Source organism: Ammodytes marinus (genome assembly GCF_949987685.1).
Source record: "Ammodytes marinus genome assembly, chromosome: 4".
NCBI classification, from domain to species: Eukaryota; Metazoa; Chordata; class Actinopteri; order Uranoscopiformes; family Ammodytidae; genus Ammodytes; species Ammodytes marinus.
In genome coordinates, this window is record NC_137233.1 from 7831710 (window position 1) to 7851666 (window position 19957).

At 40.0% G+C, this 19957-nt stretch overlaps 2 protein-coding genes across 3 annotated transcripts; one reads left to right on the top strand and one right to left on the bottom strand.

Moving 5' to 3' along the window:
* Positions 1–2270: 2270 nt before the first annotated feature.
* On the top strand, positions 2271–12966 carry tespa1 (thymocyte expressed, positive selection associated 1). Its single transcript, XM_080026012.1, has 12 exons — positions 2271–2506; positions 3453–3640; positions 6405–6447; positions 7464–7504; positions 7937–7987; positions 8670–8709; positions 9067–9117; positions 9393–9488; positions 9764–9972; positions 10352–11523; positions 12144–12228; positions 12618–12966. The coding sequence occupies exons 2-12, from the start codon at positions 3496–3498 to the stop codon at positions 12707–12709; spliced, it is 2025 nt and encodes a 674-aa protein (XP_079882138.1). The 5' UTR covers positions 2271–2506; positions 3453–3495; the 3' UTR covers positions 12710–12966.
* Positions 12967–13060: 94 nt separating this feature from the next.
* Positions 13061–18482, bottom strand: tarbp2 (TAR (HIV) RNA binding protein 2). Of its 2 annotated transcripts, none has more exons than XM_080026815.1 (7): positions 18301–18482; positions 17271–17591; positions 16611–16689; positions 16334–16451; positions 15937–16064; positions 15072–15267; positions 13061–14837 (listed from the first exon to the last, which is right to left on the bottom strand). In XM_080026815.1, exons 1-7 carry the CDS (start codon positions 18351–18353, stop codon positions 14680–14682), a joined length of 1053 nt encoding a protein of 350 aa, XP_079882941.1. In that variant the 5' UTR covers positions 18354–18482; the 3' UTR covers positions 13061–14679. The 2 variants fall into 2 exon arrangements, with proteins under 2 accessions (XP_079882941.1, XP_079882940.1); XM_080026814.1 differs by having other exon boundaries at positions 16611–16692.
* Positions 18483–19957: the final 1475 nt, after the last annotated feature.

Here is a 19957-nt window from a genome sequence, read left to right on the forward strand (position 1 = left end):
AATTACAAAAAAAAACGATGTAATGCATAAGTTAACTATGTAGTAGTTACTACAATTTTGTTTACCTTTCTGTAAAGTGTAACCCAGGGGTTCTCAAACTTTTGATAGCTGAGGGCCAATTTAGGAACACAACATTGGACCGAGGGCCGCCGAAGGAAAACAAATTATAAAACTGAAATAATTTCAATGGCCAGCGTCTTTGCGTCTTTACAGTTTACATGTATTGGTCAGCATCCAATACTGTGTAATTAACACATTTAAAGTAATAAATGAAGGGCTAGGTCTCATTTCAACATTGGGGAACACACATTAAAAGCGGGGGTCTGGGGATTGTCCCCCAGAAAAATTTGAGGTTCGAACACTTCATTTTGTGCATTTTGGTTAATTTTTATGCAGTAATTTGTGTCTTCTGTATTTATTTATTTATGGTGGAAATGTTAAGGAAAAGACAACTCGCTCCCATTGACACACATCTAATGGAATATAAATCAAGGCACTGAGGCATTCTGTATTGCATTCAAATATTTATTCTACTTTATTGTTCAAAACTTTCTACACATTGAAAACGTATCACCTTTTGGAGTGTTTTTTTTGTAGGACTCACTACTCATGATGCAGCAGCAGTGTTAACTATTATGACACTATACATTGGAAATAAACAGGGTGGGCTATCAGCAGTCAACTAGGCAGATAGTTCCATGGCTATCAGCAGCTAGCTAACATTAGCTTGTTAGCTAAACTTTAGGCAAAAGAGTTAGAAACCAGATAATGTTAGCATCCATCCTTAGACACTTGACCTAATCTAATTCACCTTGAATGTGAGAAAGTGCATCGTATTGGGCTTAACAAGCTCACTATCTAACAACTTACATTGGGACCACTACACTGCCTGCTGCACTGCGGGAGGCTGACCAGCCGTCTGCAACGAGAGGCAGAGGCCAGCCGAACTTCGCAAGTTTAATAAGTGGGGAATGAATACAAACGATTAGGAGGGATATTTAAGTGTTTCGACCCCTGTACTGTTTTTACTGTTACGGGGGACGCATCCCCTCCGTGCGTTTCAATAAATTTTTTTTTTTAAAAATTGTTTTTTTTTTTGTTTTTTTAATAATTCATAATTCAATGCGGGCCGCGGGCGGGCCGCACTTTGAGAACCACTGGTGTAACCATTAAATGTGTTACTTTTAGAAAAAAAAATCTGTTTAGGTGCATGGAGGTGAAATGTGTATACAGATGTTTTTTGTATTTCCTGTTAAGATAGTATGTTTACCACTGGCAGAAAAGATTACAATCTGTCTCAAGAACTGAAACATTGTGTTCTAAATTAAATGAATGCTACAAAAAACTTGAAAGTCATTGTGTCCTGTGTGGCATCAAATTCCATCAGCTACATTGAGTTCAACATGTACATGGACACTTTAATTCTTAATAATAAAACAAAAAAAGTATTTAGTTATTGTCAAATGCATTGTTGGGGAAGCTACTTTTTCAACATAGGCTTGCATTCTATCAAATAGGCCTACTTCACACTGGAAGAAGTTGAACAGCAAAGCAACCCTAGGCAGGAGTCTAGTTTTGTTAACCAAAGCTACTTAGAAAAGTGGTTCAAACTTTTTAAAGAAAATGATCAAACTAACAGTGAACATGAGATATCAAATCATAATGAAGTTTAATACAATAATGTCAGCAAAAAAATAAAAATGCCAATACGTTTATTGTAGAAACTAAAAAGTGCTGAATATTCACAGGTCATACATGAACCAAAATAAATATAACATTTATGAATAATTGAAAAAAAAACAATAACCAAAAATGGCACAGAAAAAAGTAATTGAAGTACTTGAATCACTATGCAAATATCTGCAGTTGAACTTCCAGCGAGCTACTGCAAAATAGCATAACCTATGAACCTGCTGTTGAGAATGTGGCTGCTGCTGCTGCGTGTGTGCGCGCGCGTGTGTGTGTGCGCGCGCGCGCGCGCAGGATGTTTCACAGGCTCGCTGCTGCGTCCTACGCGCTCCTGACTGAAGCCTCAGATATGAGACGCAAAGTCACTTCCTGCACACACACACACACACACACACACACACACACACACACACACACACACACACACACACACACACACACACACACACACACGCACCTGTACGCGCGCGCACACACACACACACACACACACACACACACACTCTCTCTCTTTCTCTGTCTCTCTCTCTCTTTCTCTCTCTCTCTCCTCAACACAACTTCACACTTCTGTGATGATCCAACCTCGCGTACAGGTCCCCGCTCACACGAAGCAGAGGAAATCACCAGTAAGTCGTTAGGAGAAAAAGAAGCAGAAGAAAAAAATAATCATACGAATAAGTGCGGAAGCCAGGCCGGCTGGATGCGGTGCGGGAGTTTGCTGAAGATTGCCGATAAGTTTTAGTTAAGTCAGCCCGCGAGATAACAGGAAGCGAGAGAAAGAGCGCGTCAAACTAAGCTGCAACCTGCGTCGATGAAGGTAAATCAGCCCTTTTTAACAACTACTGTTTGCCTTTTTAGAGGAGTTTATAAAGACGGTCTATGAGTCGAGTCCTGCTTAATCCGTCTAAAGACTAAATCAACCTGTCGAGACACCTGTTTACCTGGCTGTTAGCTGGCTGTGGTGAACGTCTTATTTTGGCGAGATTACAATTAAATAACTCAAACCATTGTGAAACATCCATCCGTAGGCTATGTCTTAAGAATCATCATAATGAAAACATGCACTCTATATAGGATACACAGTTTCTAGTAGGATGCATGTGTTCTGTTAATCAAAATCGTATTATTCTGAACGAAGAGATGGTTGGGCTCATATGCTATTAGATAATTACGACGTTATTTTAATTATATACATCCTTTGCGGGTCTTATGAGTTATGACTGTATATGTCACTATGGGTTTGTACCTATGTTTACGTGTAGCCTATCATCGCTATAGGCTATTATATATTTTATTAATTTTGAACAAACTCAGATATTTTATTAGGGTTATTGTGCACCTCATTCACTTTAAATATTGTAATATAACGTTTTGTCTTGGAGCCTCTATTTTTATTTTTTATTCTATCTGACATTAAATAACTAGTTTTTACAGCTTGAACTTGCCCTTGAACCTGAACTTGTTGTAAACAGTGTTGCTTCGCACTTTTTTTATAGGTTGTTTCATGTAAGAGTTAGACTGATATTTGGCAAATATAATTTCAGCCACAGAAATATGTATGAAAGAAGCCTTCACTTTATTCATTCATGAACTTTCTAAGTAACGTTTTTAGCGCAAAGATACTGTGCTCATTTAATTCATTTTGAGAGTCTTCTTTGTCGAAGGTGTTAGGCTGTTGTGATCATTCTAAGACTTTTGATACCAAACATCAGTGAAAAACAAAAATATGTTTCATCTCAGTTGCTGTCCTTGTGTCTATCTAGCCTCCAGCCCACCATGTTCCCTGGCTGTGTGTGAACTGATGTGATGGAGAGCCACTCGTCCACGGTGCGGCGGCGAGCCTGGATCAACAGCAGCCGACAGAGGCCCACTGTGGAGGAGACAAAGCCTGAAGGGCAGCCACCCGACCTCCCATCCGCCTCTATAGCTGACGACGATGTCTTTTCTGAAGGTTAGTCCAAACTTAAAGGTGCACTATGTAACGTTGGGTGTGTCAGAGAAATTAACATTTTCCAAGGTATATTCTTATAACTGAATAAACAAACTTTGCTAACAGAAAAATTATATTCCTGGAAAATAGTTTGAAGTTAGAAAGCTACTGCTTCACTGTTGTTGTTCACAGCAGCAGGGCCCACAGTTGTGGTCGACAAACATGCTAGTGTTTGATTCCCCCCAAATCCCCCAACCCTGAAACTGCATACTACACCTTTAAAATCTGGTGAGGGCACGTAGGTACACATATCTGCCTGATAGCTACAGTTTCTGCGTTGAAAACTACCAATTACTTCACACTGGAAGAACTTGAACTATAGCAAAGCCACCCTAGGGGGACATCTAGTTTGGTTTGAAGCTGCTTAGAAAAAGTAGTTCAAGCTAATTTGTAAAAAAAAAAGTGTACATGTGATACGAACAAAATATTATACAAAAAATCATAAAAAGTCCATTCATGGCCCAAAAATGTGTCTAGTACAAAACTTTAACCACACAAAATGTTTCCAAAAAGTAATATAACTACTTGAATCATTATGCAACATATAAATGTAGTTAACTTCTGCAAAATATAGCTAAAGTTTGATTACATGTAGTTCACTACTCTCCAACACTGGATAATGGTAGGCATTTCTGTCATTACAAATACACGAAATAAAAAAAAAACGTCCTAACTTAAAAGATGCAGATAAAATATTGAATCACTTCGATAACTATTGATTTGGCAAAATATTCTATTACCAACATTTACTGAATAAGGAAACTGAAGAACACCAACAAAGTATTTTACTTGCAAGGAGAGAGAGGCCAATACAAAGAATGGTTGGAACATTCACTGCAGAGTGCAAAGTGCGTCTCTGCAGGAAAGGCAAAATGCATCAGTTGTTATACAGTAGGGGAGAACGGGGGAATGTGAGCCATCGGGTAATGTGAGAAACCCCCTGGATCTAGGCAATGGAACACATTTTTGGTCATGTGACATATGTTTTTTTTTTTTTTAAGATATTTTTTTGGCATTTTTATGCTTTATTGATAGTGTAGAGACAGAGGTGAAATGGGGAGAGAGGGGGAGTGACATAAAGAGAACGACCGCGGGTTGGAATCGAACCAGGGTCCGCTGCTGGCCGAGACCTATGGAGGGGACGCCTTACCAACTGAGCTAAAGGCTCCCCAGAGATATATGTTTTTAAGCCCCTCTCATTTCCCCTTGGCCATGAAAGAGAGGACCTCATGGTGATGTTGTAAGCATGTTTTTTTCTAAAAAAAATCTTTTTTGCATGTAAAAGTAAATTTTCTTGCTGTCAACTTAATCAACTGTTGTGCCAAAGCAAATTGATTCAGGTAGAAAAACTTCGATCATACATGTTGATGAACTACCAACATATGAAACCATGATGATGATAACTGAAGATTAACCTGATTTGCTGAGAGAGGTAGTTTTTTCTCAAATTGTGGCAGTGGGGTTAAGTGAGACAAATGCTGTGGGGTAAAGTGAGATAGTTTCTGTGCCCTCTTTTAATGAATCCATTATATTTGAGGTAGCAAGGAGACAAGTTTGATTAAGACAAAAGACAATGTGGGCTGGAGGTGGGGGGTTGATGGTCAGAAAAGGCATGGTTTGGCAAGTATGTATGTGGGGGACAGGAGAGTGACCTTTAACATCGATAGACTCTAAGTAATATGTCTTTATTTAATGAATGATCCCAATAAAACAAATGCAGAAAAATATTAATCAAATACTCAAAAAATGGAAAATGACAGCTGGGTCTAGTCCTGTGTTCTGAGTCCCAGGCTGGTCTAGCTGGTTCTGATTGTTCTTTGCTCTGACCCCCAGACACTAGCTGGCTCTAAGGGTCCTGTGTTCTGACCCCCAGACTGTGTTTTAATCTAACTGGTTCTGTCTGTCATTTGAATGTTAATTATTGAATATGAATTATATGGTGTATTTGATCAGAGTTACTTTCAAGTGTTTAGAAAATGTTTTTCTTAATTGACCAAACCCCATGATTCTGTTACTCGTCTGACATTAGTTTTGGAATATTTGGTTTTCAAGCTAGCTGTCAGGATTGTAACTGTTACAACATTTGTGGCTATGGTAGTTTCAGAGTGGAAAAAGTAAGTGGATCAGTTTACCCCCTTGATTTTTCTGGTCTGTCTCAGTTTACCCCACAGCTGGGGTAAACTGAGACACAAGACAACTTTTTTTTAAACAATCATATTTTCACTGCCCTTTGTCGTGAATAAATTCTGCTAATGCCCTTTTCTAGGAAACATCCTGAATTAATGGGAAATGTGTAAATTTGACTGACAAATCATTTTAGCTCCCTTAGAGGGGAGCAAATGTAAAAAGTATCTCACATTACCCCGTTCTCCCCTACTCAAAATGTGAAACTATACATCAAACACCTGGGAGACAAGATAGGCAAAAAGGGGAGTTAGCAGAGGAAAGGGAGTTGAGCTATAGGACTCTTCATTGGTAGATAGATAGCATTGTACAAGAAATAATGACCAGGTGTACTAGCTCATGTACTGAACTTCTAGTGCAAACTATTAAAAAACAACTTTAAAAGTAATTTTCAATAACAATAGCAATAGATACAGTATTACATCAATGCAATCAGAGGTTCAACTTTTTTCTCATAACAGAATATGTCCAAAGTTAGTATTGACAGTACAAAATGTTTGTTTAAATGAGTTAACAAGTAAACCTATTTTTTTTTCCAAAGGATGCCTTACAGGAAAGATTGAAGACTGGCTCCTTGGTTGTGGGTGAGTCACTTTGCTTGAATTTTTTCTTTTTGTAAAATTATATTTTTTAGCACTACAAGAGGCTCTGAAGGAGAAGGTGTCAGTCACTGGAAACTGGTTTAACGAACAGTTGGTAGAAAGTGGAAACTCAGTTTGAGGTCAGGTGTTCCAGGAAGGCCGTGTGGTAACGTGCCCACAGTATTGTTTTCTCCACAATAGTCTTATATGATGCAATGTTTTGGCCAAATTGATATTTTTATTTTTATTTTTTTGTTATTTAGTTTAAAACCATGACGTTCTCTAAGTATTGAATGACAAAACAGGCAATGCATACTTATATCTATTTTAAGGCAATGCTGATTTAAATAATTGTTACTGTCATGATGTTGATGCAAAATAGTTCAAAAAGTCCTTCATTCCAGTTGCTGATTCATCCAAGAAAACACACAACCTTTGTCTTAAAAAAATAAATAAAAAAATCCCTGTGGTTTAGAGAACAATGATCTTATAACAAGAAGGAAAATGTCAGTTCCTTATCCCTGCTATTAAGCTACTTGGAGGTCAGGACACAGAGATACAGTATTATTCAATGTCTCTTATTTCATTCATTCAATTTCATAAGGAAGCTGAACTGGCTAAACAGTCAGTGACTTACTGTGTACAGTTGTCAGCATCTTAAATGGCTAACCCAACAGCGAGAAAGTTCCCGGTAAGAGTAGTGGCGTGATGATTTTTTTTTTGCATTTTGAGAACTCAACATGAAAATGACCAAAGAGCTCTTTGGGAGGTGTTGATATAAACACCGCTCGGCACATGTGGACATTTCCATAAGAGGAAGTTGGTAGACTTTCAGCAGGCTGTTGAGGGCTGATTAAGGAGAAGATCTAAGCGGTACTTCTCACACGCAACTACTGTACTGCATGCCAGGCCCGCTATTGCACACCACACAGGGCTATCTATGCAAAATCGCCATCACTCATTTGCTAGAAAAAGCATGCAAATGTCACTCCATTTAAATGTTGGGATATATCTTTCAGGTCGGACGCCCGTTCAGTAAACACCGGTCAGTCAAGTCTCGGTGAGTATGAACTGAAACGAAGCCTTGGAGCCACCGCTTACAAATTGACCAATTTATCAATTTTGCGATATGCACTTCACATATTTACTGGTTGCATGCTGTAAATGTAAATCAAATTCAAATGTGGACAACTTTCTTTTGCTTTACACCCCCTTTTGCACGCACCTGCAGTGGTGAAGGGAGTGCCCAAATATGAAAAGTATGTCAATATTATAGGCGAAATGTATATAGGTATCTAAAGTAAACATATAATAACTACCAAATGAACTTATACTTTCCACCACTGCACACCATCGATACACACAAGGAAGATTTTTTTCCATCAGGAATGTGGCCGTTCATCAGTTTATTTACGTAGTTGAGAATATGAAGATATAATAAGGAACTGCGTATGGAATTTCTGAAATTACTGACAGTGTGTCTTTTCTTCAGAATCTTCGCTGAAAGCCAACTTTGACGATGACCTGAGTCTGGGTGCTGATGGTACGAACAAACACACACACACAAGCACACAAGCGCGCACACACACACACACACACACACACACACACACACACACACACACACACACACACACACACACAAGCACACAGAGAAAACATGACAAAGCAGGAACTGTCACTATAGGAAAATGAGATGTGCATGATGGGGAATGTTCAATAAGCCTACGTGGTGACAAGGACGTGCACAGACTGACCCATTTGTGTCAATCATGGAAATGTCAAGGTTTCCGCAGTATCACTGTGCCTTTGTCAATGAGGATACTTATGGAACAAGGGATGTGTGTAGGGTAGGAAATTGTTAATACATCAAAGGTTAATGATAGGTTAATGATTGCAATATTTCTGTATATCAATATTTTTAAATATGACTTGTAACTACTTTTACAATTTAATTTAATTTATATCTTTGGGTGTTGCAGCGGGGGTGAAGTATTGTATCATGCTTTTATTTTCATCATGTAGTTCCTTTTAAGTTTATATACGTTTTGTGGGAGACAAGGGGCTTCTTTACATCAGTTTAAACATGACATATGGATCTATCCTTGAGTGACATCCTGGCAGAGCACCAAATAGTTTTCCATTACCTCTGCTGGCTTTGTGTGCGTCAGTTTGCAAACATACTTTGAAACAGATGCATATCGACACATTCTTCTCTCTTCCAGCTTCTCAGTTGAATGGTGGAGAAACTACAGCTGAAGCCGGGTGAGTACAGAAAGTGAAACAAGGAATGCTGTGCTATTGAGCTGGTGAATGTTAGTTAATGTCAATCCGTGTCGCTTAAAACCATTATACCGACAGGGAATTCTTCTTTATCAACTCCCCGGAATCCAATTTGTTCATTACATTTTGTCACCACTTCTATCTGTAGCATACGAGGTTCAAGGAGATGCTAAGCTGTTTCGTTTTTTATGCAATGGCACTAAAGAAACTTGACTTCAGTCTTTTGTAGGGTCAAATATGGTGCGTTTTATGATTTAAGACTTGTAATTTGAATTTCTGAATTCACTTAATCAATACTACTTTTTATTCCTTTCCTCTCTCTCTGTGCTGACCATGAAGCCTCACGCGGCCTCCCTCCTTCAAGCAAGGCAACAGCAGGGTCACCTGCAGGTCAGTAGGCCAACTTCTTCCTTAGATCAGCATGTACATTTAGTACTGATATTTAAAGTTATTTTCATAGGACCTTTTTTTTATATAAGTGTTATATGTATATACAAAAGGAAAATGTAAATCAAAACCAAACCTTTATGTTTGCTCATCACATGACTTTGTTTGTTTACATTCTGAAGCATGACAAGATGTTTCGCCTGATTATTAAGATAAATATATCAGCTTACTGTTTGTTTGAATCCACATCATAACGTGTCACTTGTCTTTGTCTACAGCACCCCTCGTCGGGGACTATGTCCACCGCTATTAAACCTGGGCCACAGCATGGCCTCCAGCTGCCTCTCCTCCTCCACCTGTAGAACCACATCAACGTGAGGCTTTAACACTTTGTAAAGGCTAAATAGTCTGTCAGAATGAAGACTGAAAACCACACACATCCTAGGAATTCTTTTTGATAGTACTTAATTATTACTTACTTACTTATATGTTTTATTATATTTGATATTTATTTGTAGATCTCATTAAAGTTTCTCGCCCAAGTTTAAATTAAACTGTCAAGTCAAGTCAATTGTATTGATAAGGCCCAAAATCACCAACTTTTACAAAAAAACTATATCCCTCTTTCTTTTTCTCCCATGCACCCCAGTGTATCGGAGGTGCTTCAGTTGTGTGCGGAGGATGCGGAGGAGACGTTGTACGAGCTGGGGTTCGGCTGCGATGAGCCTCAGGTCACTGTTCGTATCCCTTCACGCTTCTTCAACTTCCCCTCTCTAGTTAAGGGGATCAACTTCCGCCTTTTCCTGGACTCACAGCTGAGACGGATCAGAGAGGAAGACCCCAGCCTCTCTCTCGCCAGTAAGATCTGATTAAAATCCCTTTTCTTACAGGTTGAGTCAACGAAATGTGAAGAACGCTTGTTCTAATGTGTGTGTTCTGAAAAGAAATCTGGTGTTAATACACAGCCTTGGCTCTGTAAACAGGTATGTAAGAAAAGGGTATGTTAACAAAGAAGGCCCACTGTAGCGAGCACATACTAGTTGACAGAGCTTAGGCTGTGGACTAACTTCACTAATTTTGACAAAAAGTTAATTTGACAACAAGCGTGCTCCAGAATCGCTGACTCCACTTTTAAGTCCCTTTGCTTTATGTTATCTTTAGCGTGTGAATTGTACGATAATATGGGATGTAGAAAAAAAGATCCATGTCATTCATTCATGTTGTATCCATCCCGCAGGTCGTTTCAGACAGGTGCAGGTGCTGACGGCCATGGCCAACGCTTTCTACTCCCTCTACTCTCACGTGTCCCGCACTCCTCTTCAGAAACTGGCCACACCAGAGTTCACCTTTTCCTCCTCCCCTGTGGAGAGGTTTGAGCGCTTCAGAGGAAGCGTACGCAGCGAGCCGCGGTCCCCTGTGGAAAGGCTCAAGGACACCGTCTCCAAAATGTGCCTTTACATGGGCTCTCCTCGCGGGTCGGGCTCCACCTCTCCACAGCCCTCACCCGGGAAAAGGTCCAGCCTGCCCGACGTGGTGGATATCATGCTAATGAAAGCCAGGACTGGGAATAGTAGTAAGAAACTGGATTTGGGGGGAAATAGCCCAAGTGGTTCTGCCGTGGATATTCGGCCTATTATGGATGGCGAAGGTGGGAAGGAGGTGCTCACACAGCAGACTGGGGCGGACACAGATGTTCTTCCAAATGAAATTGGTCTTAATAAGGAAATGCAGGATAGTATGACAGATGAAAATGGCGTCCACCAACAAGCAGACTTTGACAGCAGGACTCAGAGTGTAAGGACGTCTGTAGCTTCGTCGTTATCAGGAGAAACGGTGATAGAAGCAGCTTCTCAGCTCCTATCGTGTAATCCGGAGTTTGACTTAATATGTTCATCTCAAAGTGACACATCAACGCCCGCTGATGATCTGAAACCAGTTGCCAAGGTCACGCATGATCTAATCTGCCCGCAGATAGTGGAGAGTGTGCACCAAGCACCTTTCTGCACACATAGTTCAACATCAAGCACTTTGCCTCCTATCTGCTCTGAGACAGAAAGCAGTGATAGATCATCTCATAAACCCCATAAGCAAAGCACTGACGAGGCCTTGCACACAGACAGTGCTGCCGTGCCATTGTCGCACAATTCTACATCACCTCCTGTCTGGGCCCATGATGATAGCGTCACTACTGAGTTGTGCATCACAGTGACCGGCTGGGATGAGGACGATGTTTCCAACTGTTCCTTGAACGCACCAGATTTCAGTCATTCTTCTGCTGAGTCACCTGTTCAGACAAGCGCAGAGTCACTTAACGAGGGGAAAAGCTGTTACCTGAACCCAATGACACACCACGGCCCTGGGCACGACTCTAGTAACCTGCAAACGGTTAACTCCTTTGAGCTGGAGGAGGTACGGTATTGCTGCATTGGTATGGTGCTGCAGAAAGGGCAGTATGTATGTGATGTAGGGCTGCTGTAACCGCTCCACAACATTTTTATGAGAACCCATTTTTTTCTTTCAGTTTACTTTTCAATTAGTTTTTTTTTAAGTCAGATGCAAATATTGCTTGTTTTCTTAGCTAAACAGTTAATTGGCCTAATGTTTTTTTTGGGGGGGCGAGTTTTTCTTTATCTAAATCGATGGTCTCAGGATAAAATGTAAATGAATTGGTCATCTGTGTGAAGGCAAACCATGCTTCCAAAACCAGTGATATTCCACCCGTGACTGGGTTTAAATATTGAATTTTAGATTATTACATACTGTATGATCCTTTATAATATATGGACTATATGACTATCCACAAGTGTAGGGTGGTATAATTTTCATTTATTTTCATTTAACTTTTATTTATCCTCGAGAGACCAGTTGAGGGGTGACCCTCATTTTCAATGACGTCGAGTTAAAAATAATTAAACAATAAATGTTTCAGCCCTCATGGTGTTTCATGATATTGTTTCTTAATTATGACTCAAAACAGACAGTATGCAGTACATGATATACTCTATACTTCACACCGTTTGTCTCTACAGGTGCATAGTGCAGGAGAGGAAGATTCTGGACGATCAGAAACCACAACAGCAACCTCCCCATTGTCCAAAAAACATAAAAACAAAGGTATAGTGGATTTTTTATTATATTTGTGTACCATGATTTTTTGGCATGAACACAGGTTATAGGAATGTGTCTTTTCATCATTTCGAAATGTATGTTTCAATTACTCTGAATGGCAGCGTGTGGTCACAAAATTGAACCTTCAAACAAAACGTTAAAACGTTTGAACCACTACATTCGCTCAGTGTTTCCACAAGTTCGCCTGTAGAAATGCACAGACAACATTTCTCGATGAACCTAAATATTTTACTATCCTGTTATTGTGCAGGTGTATTTGTCTCTATCACCGTTGTTTAGGTCTATTCAGGTCAGTCTGAAGCCACATTTGTGCAGTGCTATATACAGCACAGGGAGCTGTTTCCTGACCTGTGTAACTTAACCTCATTGTGTAGGTGAAGTTGCCCGGGGAGACAGCATGCAGTCGGACAGCAGCGGCTACGCAGATGAAGACGTCAGCCCCTCGTCAAACACACACAGCAGATGACAGAAAAACCCCACAACTATTTAAACTATGTTTAAAGTAGTGTGTGTGTGTTTTGTTTTCCTGCACTGAAGACTGAAGCAACTAAGGATTTTGGAAAGTGGATCCAAAGAGGGCATCAAGTCAAACAGGCTCAAATAGGATTGAAGTTGTCACCAAAGAAGCAAGTTATGCAACATTTATCATTTAGTCTCTCCACTGTGCTCATACTGTACACAGAAGATTGTAAATAACTTAATATAAAACTGCTATGTGAAATACTGTTAGACCATATTTAATTAAAAAAATGCATCACAACGGTTTTACAAAAATGTTTTATTGGAAACAATGTCAATTTCACAAGGAGCTCAAACTTCAATTCATTGTTTTTTCTAAAACTTGGGAACATCTGCTACCACAACAGGTGTCACTTAAAATGTACTAAAAACCTATCAGTTAAGGTCTTTATTTCTTTAAAACATTATGCAGATCTGCCTTTTCAGAGAACGAGGTAACATTAAACACGCTGTACTCTATTGGAAGATACCAGTAGGGAATAGACGTACAGCAATTCAGACTTAATCATTTCAAGTAGTGCAAACCGTTTACCGTCACCGACACTCATTTCAGAAGAGTGCAAGGCAGTGTATAAACTGATATGCAAAATACAGTGAGGTAATGGATCTGTACACCGGACAAAACAGGTAGCTTGAATTTAATCTGGAACGTTTTTTTGATATCACAGGAATCAGTTGCATTGATGGTAAAATAAAAATGTACAGGGGTTTAAATTATAAATTCAACTATGGGGAGTAATGAGCGCGAAAAAACATCTCATGGTATAACTTTGAAACTCCAAATATGCGGCAAAGACTTGCATTCGTTTTTCCACTTTTACTCTAATTACAAACTGAAATGTATGCAAAAGCAAACAGTGGAAACGGAGTTAAAGGGACCAATACGTTGTTTTAAATTGAATTAAATGTTATAGACCATTTTTGAATTATCCTCACAGTTAAAAATCCGAGTACTTTCACTTACTTTTCATAAATATGAAAATGATCGTGTTGAGGGTTCCCAAAATGCTTTTGAAAGTCGTCAACATGGAAAAATGTATTTCTTTACAATGAAGTCTATAAAAAGGGGGGAAAAAATCGTACGCATCACAAGGATAATTCATATGACCTTCAATCATCTCTTAATCTTATCAGGATTTCTACTTATGCGTAAACCAAAGAGCAAGTGAGTTTAAACTGCCCTTTATCATGATCAGAGAGGTGAGGAGAGTAGAAACATCCAAAAGGTAAAGACCCAGTATTGAGAGAATCACAGAGACATAACAGTTTGGGTTTTTTAGGGTTCAACCAAATAGGCAACAAAAGCCACATTTTCAAAACAAGCTCATGTGAACGCTGGGGAAGTCTTTAAAATGTTTTATATTCCGATTTATATTCAGCAGAGTCCTTTTTCCCTGCCACGTTTCGGCAGGTGGCTGAATATTTTTTCTTGCGTTTTTCCATGTGAACGGGGATTTAAGCAGAGCAGCAACATTGGCAATTTCGAATAGTCCAATTTCTACAATGCCCTCTCGCTTTTGCACTTTTTGTTTGTCTTCAGTTATTTGGGAACTTACACCAATAGCACCATTTATGACTTAATATTAAGATTAGTCCAACTTTAGATTTTAGGAACATACAGTGCTTTGTATGAAAATAACAGAAAATGCTGTTTAAAATCATTCTGGCCAATATGCAACATATCAAGGGTGAGTTTTTTTTTTTTTTTGGGGGAGGGGGGGACAAAATCTTCATTGGCAACAAAAATGGCTCCATGGGTTAATTTTGGGTGAAAAAGTCTCCATTTCCAAATTTGAGGTAATTCATGGTTTTTTTGAACTCGTAACTAAAGTGCCTCCGTCGTCCAAAATGGAAATGTAATTCCGGTGTCGTGAAGTGGCGAGTTCTGAGTCTCTGAGGAGGAGGAGGAAGATGACATCACTTTCCTCCGGCCATGATTTTGAGGTACTGCAGTGCATTGTGGGCCGCGGTGGCTCGAGCGCCGTCGATGCTCTGAGCGAAGCCGTGGCACACTGTGATTGGCTGGGTGGACAGCTCCACTAGACACTGGCACAGGCCGCTCAGACTGCGCTCCTCTGGAAGCAGAAATAAACAAATACACATTAAAAGAAATATCCAGGGTTTTTCAATTATACTTCAGTAAGATCTAAACTAATGTGTCTCAAACTCCACGGCAATTCAGTGGAATTGACAGTTGCACGTCACCAATACAATTCAATACTACGAAAAAATTGTTGGTAGTACAACTAGAACAAATCTCTACAGTATGCACATAGACATGTATAGCCAGCCATGTCCACTGAACTGACCTAGATCTAGGTAGCTGACGTCAAAGCGCTGCTCTGTGGACAGGTCGTTGAGCAGAGAGCAGAAGTTGGAGTCTGAGGGCATGCCCAGAGGATGGCTGCGCAGCTGCAGGATCTTCTCCCCGGCAGAGTTCCTCAGAGAGTCCCACGTGCAGCTGAAGCCTTTGCTTTTGCCCGACTCGGCTCGGTTCCCCATGTGCTGTGAGATGAGGTTCATGTTAGTAAAACACTGTGGTTGTGTTCGAATTCGCCTACTAACGTCCTCCCTCCTACATACTCAACATGTATATACTTCATACTGTCTACTTAACGATCAATTGTGTATGTGAAGTTCGTCTGACCGTTTACACTGAAGTATACAGAAGCAATAATGAATTTAAAAAAAAACTTCCTACGCAATGCATTGTGGGGCGTTTGAGTAGGAGTAGTAACCTATCGGTCCATACACAAAATCTTCCCGGAGGTGAGTACTCATCCGGGAATTTCTCGCCTACGCAAACTCGCATATACAACCACAACATACTCAAATTGACGTCAAAATGAGTATGAGTGGGACTTTACTTTCTGCAGGCAAGATTTATGAGTCAAAGAAAAATGTGTGACATGGGTTCCAGGGAAACAACTTGTGGTATTCTGCATAGGAAAGGAAGAACACTGGAAATGACAAGATATTTTTAGGCACTATGAAATGCAAAATACGACATTTGCATTATATTGAGGGGAACAATATTGAGGATACAGTAAACACTTTGGGTTTGCAGTGTTTTGCATCCTTTTCCTGTAATGTGCCGTATAACTTAACATGCAAGGGACTTTCATAGACTACTGGTGTACACAGAGAAGCTTTACTTCTGTTCCTTCCTCTCACCATGTTGAAGGTGTCATCTTCCACCTCAGGTTCAGGGTTGGTCCTCAGGTCTACTGGGACGTCGTGTATGCGCGATAACATCTTGGCGGCTGCGTTTCTCTTGGCTAGCTTCTTGGAGGTTCCACTTCCTGGAGAGGAGAACGGCAGATTGAGAAATGTTCCAAATGTCATGGGTATGGATTGAAGATGTTTACTGATATTCATTCAGGGATACTTTGATAAGCACAAAAAACTAAAGAGTTTACTAACTGCTCTAAATAAGATAGAAATAGTGGAATTAATGCCAACATTTTTGTTTCACTTACGACCACCTACCTGGATTTGATCTGAACCAGAGACAAAACCAGTAAAAATATACATAGCACAAGCTCCAAGAATGAAACGTTATTCATTTTACCGATTTCGACAAATCTCTCCACTCTGCACGTCATGGTGAACTCTTTGCGGTGTGCCGGACCAGACTCCTGGGTGACTGTGTACTCGGGCAGACGCCATCCTTTCTGCACAACCAATTCCTGGCAGAGAAATTAATGGGTGAATCATATTCAAATTATCATAGACAACGTTCATAGTTGCATTCCCCTATATTTGTATACACATGACTGGGAAGAGCTGAGCAAGTAGTACTACATACATATTGAACTACAAAAGTGATATTTGTTGTAGTTCTTCACCTGCAGAGCTCCCACTGGGTTACATTCAGACTGCTGAGAGCCGCCGGTGCTGAGAACTGTCTTCATCTCTGACGGGGAGCTGCTGAACAGATGAGGAGATAGAGAGCAGCAGACACAGAAGAGGAAGTGATGAAACCACACAGACCTTTATCTCACAGATGTTCACATGCCGATACCAGTGACACATTCAAATACAGAGATGTTTTACTGGCTGATATGAGCTGCTGCTGGAGGCTATTTATGTATGATTTTCATTTCAGAGCCAGTGCAAGAAAAAAAAAAAAAAAGATATTGAAAATGTATTGTTATTGCTTAACTGCAATAAACGGGACCCTATTCCATGTGCCATGCATTCACAGTCTGCATGTCACTGTTTTTGGCCAATCAGATGTAGCCTTCCATAAAATGTTGTCATGGGAGGCATAAGGATGTATTGCTTGAGTGATAACTCAATTAATATAAAACCATGTTTTTAAGAATAGAAATTAAGAATTTATTTTTTCAGTGTCTGCGTAGGATACTACTGTCTGGGGTCTGTTTAGGCAGTGAACTCAAAGCACACAAATTCATTAACACTGTATATTTAATTCAAGTATTTGTTATATCATCGCAATATTCAACAATGTAATCATATATCACACAAGTTTTCCTAAAAAGTACCTGACTGCATCCACCACCACGTCGACCCCAATAAAGCCTTCTACTCCTCCAGTGCCCACTGTGATGGGACCTCCCAGGTTTGCTCCCTTGAGCATCTTCAGAGCAGCCTCTGCTGCTTTGTGCTTGGCTGCCTTCTTGCTGGGCCCCTGGCCGGTGCAGCTGATCTCGCCCACGGAGACGCGGAAGGTGAAGTTGGGCTGGTGGGCCTGTCCCTCGGCCTTAAGTAGGTCGTACACTGGGGTCTTGCCTATCCGCGTTCCATACTCCTGCAGCAGACTGATCGGCGTCTTTCCGGGGTTCACAGCCAGCATTTGCTCAATACTAAACAGAAAGAAAAGCACAGTCAAGCAACTGCTGATTAACTTTTATAAACTAAAGGGCTTTAGGAAATGGCACCATTCATCCTTTTCATGAACCATTGTATAGACCTTTGATTGTTTAATTCTGAAATGTGCTTTTGTCCTTTTGTTTCCATTGATGACCTCTTCTTACATTCTTTGACGGCTGTCACTACTGCACTGAACAATGGCTAGCCTTGTCCATTTATTTCAATGAAGGTGGGCAAAATAAGTGAAACACTTATCTGCATTAGTGTAGCTAGCTAGGTGATCCTAAAAGATTGTTGCTTTAATATTGAGCTTGTTCTCCATAGGGGGCTGTGTGCATTATCTTCATTGTGCTTTGACGTGTCATATCAATCATGTTTATGGTTATTGCTGTAGTACAGTCAGGTCTCTAAAAACGTTCTTATTACACTGATACAATTACTGACCAAGATGTGTCACACGTCTAGATGAAAGTTAAATGAGTGACAGTAAACTATTGGCAGCTGTATCTCTTTCAGTCACACATATGGCACTTTAATTCGCAGAAATCTGTTGTATTTATTTATTTTAACAAACGGTGCTTTTGACAGAAACAAAACTTTTGGTATCATTGCAACAGACACTAAAAAAAATGAAAACATCAATGAATATAAGTGCTAGCCAGTTGTGCTATTGTAGCTTAGCTTGAGTGCGTGCAGCTTCACCTGGAGCACCCGGTGTTTGTCTTCCAGCTGTCCGGTGCTGTCTCGTCGTTCATTCCCTATTTCCCGCAGACAGAGCCGATCGCTTTCGGATGGTTAATCCCCCCGCCACAACAGACTCTTTCTTTCATTTGTGTTTTTACAGACAGATGAAGAGCAGACGAAGCCCCCCCTTTATCGCTCCGACAGAGTGCAGCGGAGTGTTTTAGGGGGAACACGGATGTGACGTAAGTGGACACCCGGGAAAACTTGAATTCTCATTGGTCAGGCATATGAGTGCAGTGGTCAGTGGATCCTTCGGGAAAGTTGGTTTAAAGCGCCGGAAAACACCGAGTTATAGAGCTCGAGTATCACTATTATTTTAGTTTTGGGACATTTTAATGCATAATCATTCGTTTATTTAGTATTTTACGACCACATGGACGATGGTTTCACTATGACAACATACTACTAGCTGTAGTTTGGTCTGGCTGTGCGAGAATATAACAGCAGCAACAGGTAAATGGTCATCAACACAATCTGGAGGTAATTTGATAGAAACAAGTAGTCTACCACTGTCAATGTAAAAAACATGTAATGAAATGTAGAAGTCGTCCATTTTAAATTGAGCATAAATTAAGTTATAATAATGCTCATACTTAGCAGTGAAAATAACACAGTATGCTACAAAACGAAAAATATGAATTGATAGTGCAGGAACAGCAGCATTCCAAACCTGCTTCGACTTCGAAGTTAGGCCCTTAAAAAAAGCTAGCTTGCTAGCAAGACAGCTTTTAATCTTCAAATTTGGTGTGTCAGACAACTGCATTGATTTAGGCCTATGTAAGTGCCTTAAAACGTTAGGCAAACAAAGTGCCAAATACACCTGGCTGTACCCAATAACATGTCAGTTGTTTTCTACTTCTTGATCAAGTAATTGTGCATTAGTTTTGCTTGACAGCCTTCATTGCATTCTGGCTCTTTGTAAATTCAGTTGCTGTGACTTATAGGAACCAGAAGAGGGCGACAGTCAGTCACTGATCTGCCGAGCAGACAAGCCTCTACCGGCCTTTGGTAAGTAATTGGGGACCCTGGGTCGCCTGGCACCTGCCATCTCAACGATAGACCAACACAGATAGTTTAACTAGTTTGAGAACCTGGCCAGCAGTAAACTAAGAATCAGAGTGTTGGACCCAGACTTGCTTGTCTATATTGAAAAACATTAAAAGATAAACTTCTCTATTATTAATAACAACTAACTAAATGTATATATACAGCAACAGAAAGTTACAAAACAAAGTGTTGCAAAGTAATAATAATAAAAGGTTAAGTGACACTCACAAAGTGCTTCACAAGAATAACAGGTTAAAAAATATGACCATAAAAACTAACAAACTGATGAAAACAGAAGGTGAAAAGAAATTAAAAGAAGAGACAATAAAACATATATACAAACAGGCAAGAAGGGACTGCAATAATCAAAATGTAAAAGTCATTTAGAGATCAAGGGATGTGAGTCAAAGGCCAATTTGAAAAGATTGGTCTTGCTTTTTCTTTTCTTCAACAAAGACCACAGGCTGTATGCCTAAAGGACACAACTAAAATAGGAATAGGCTAAGAATTCTTTTGCAAAGACAATAGGCCCTTCAAGCCTTTACCCTTTGCATGTGTGTGTGTGTGG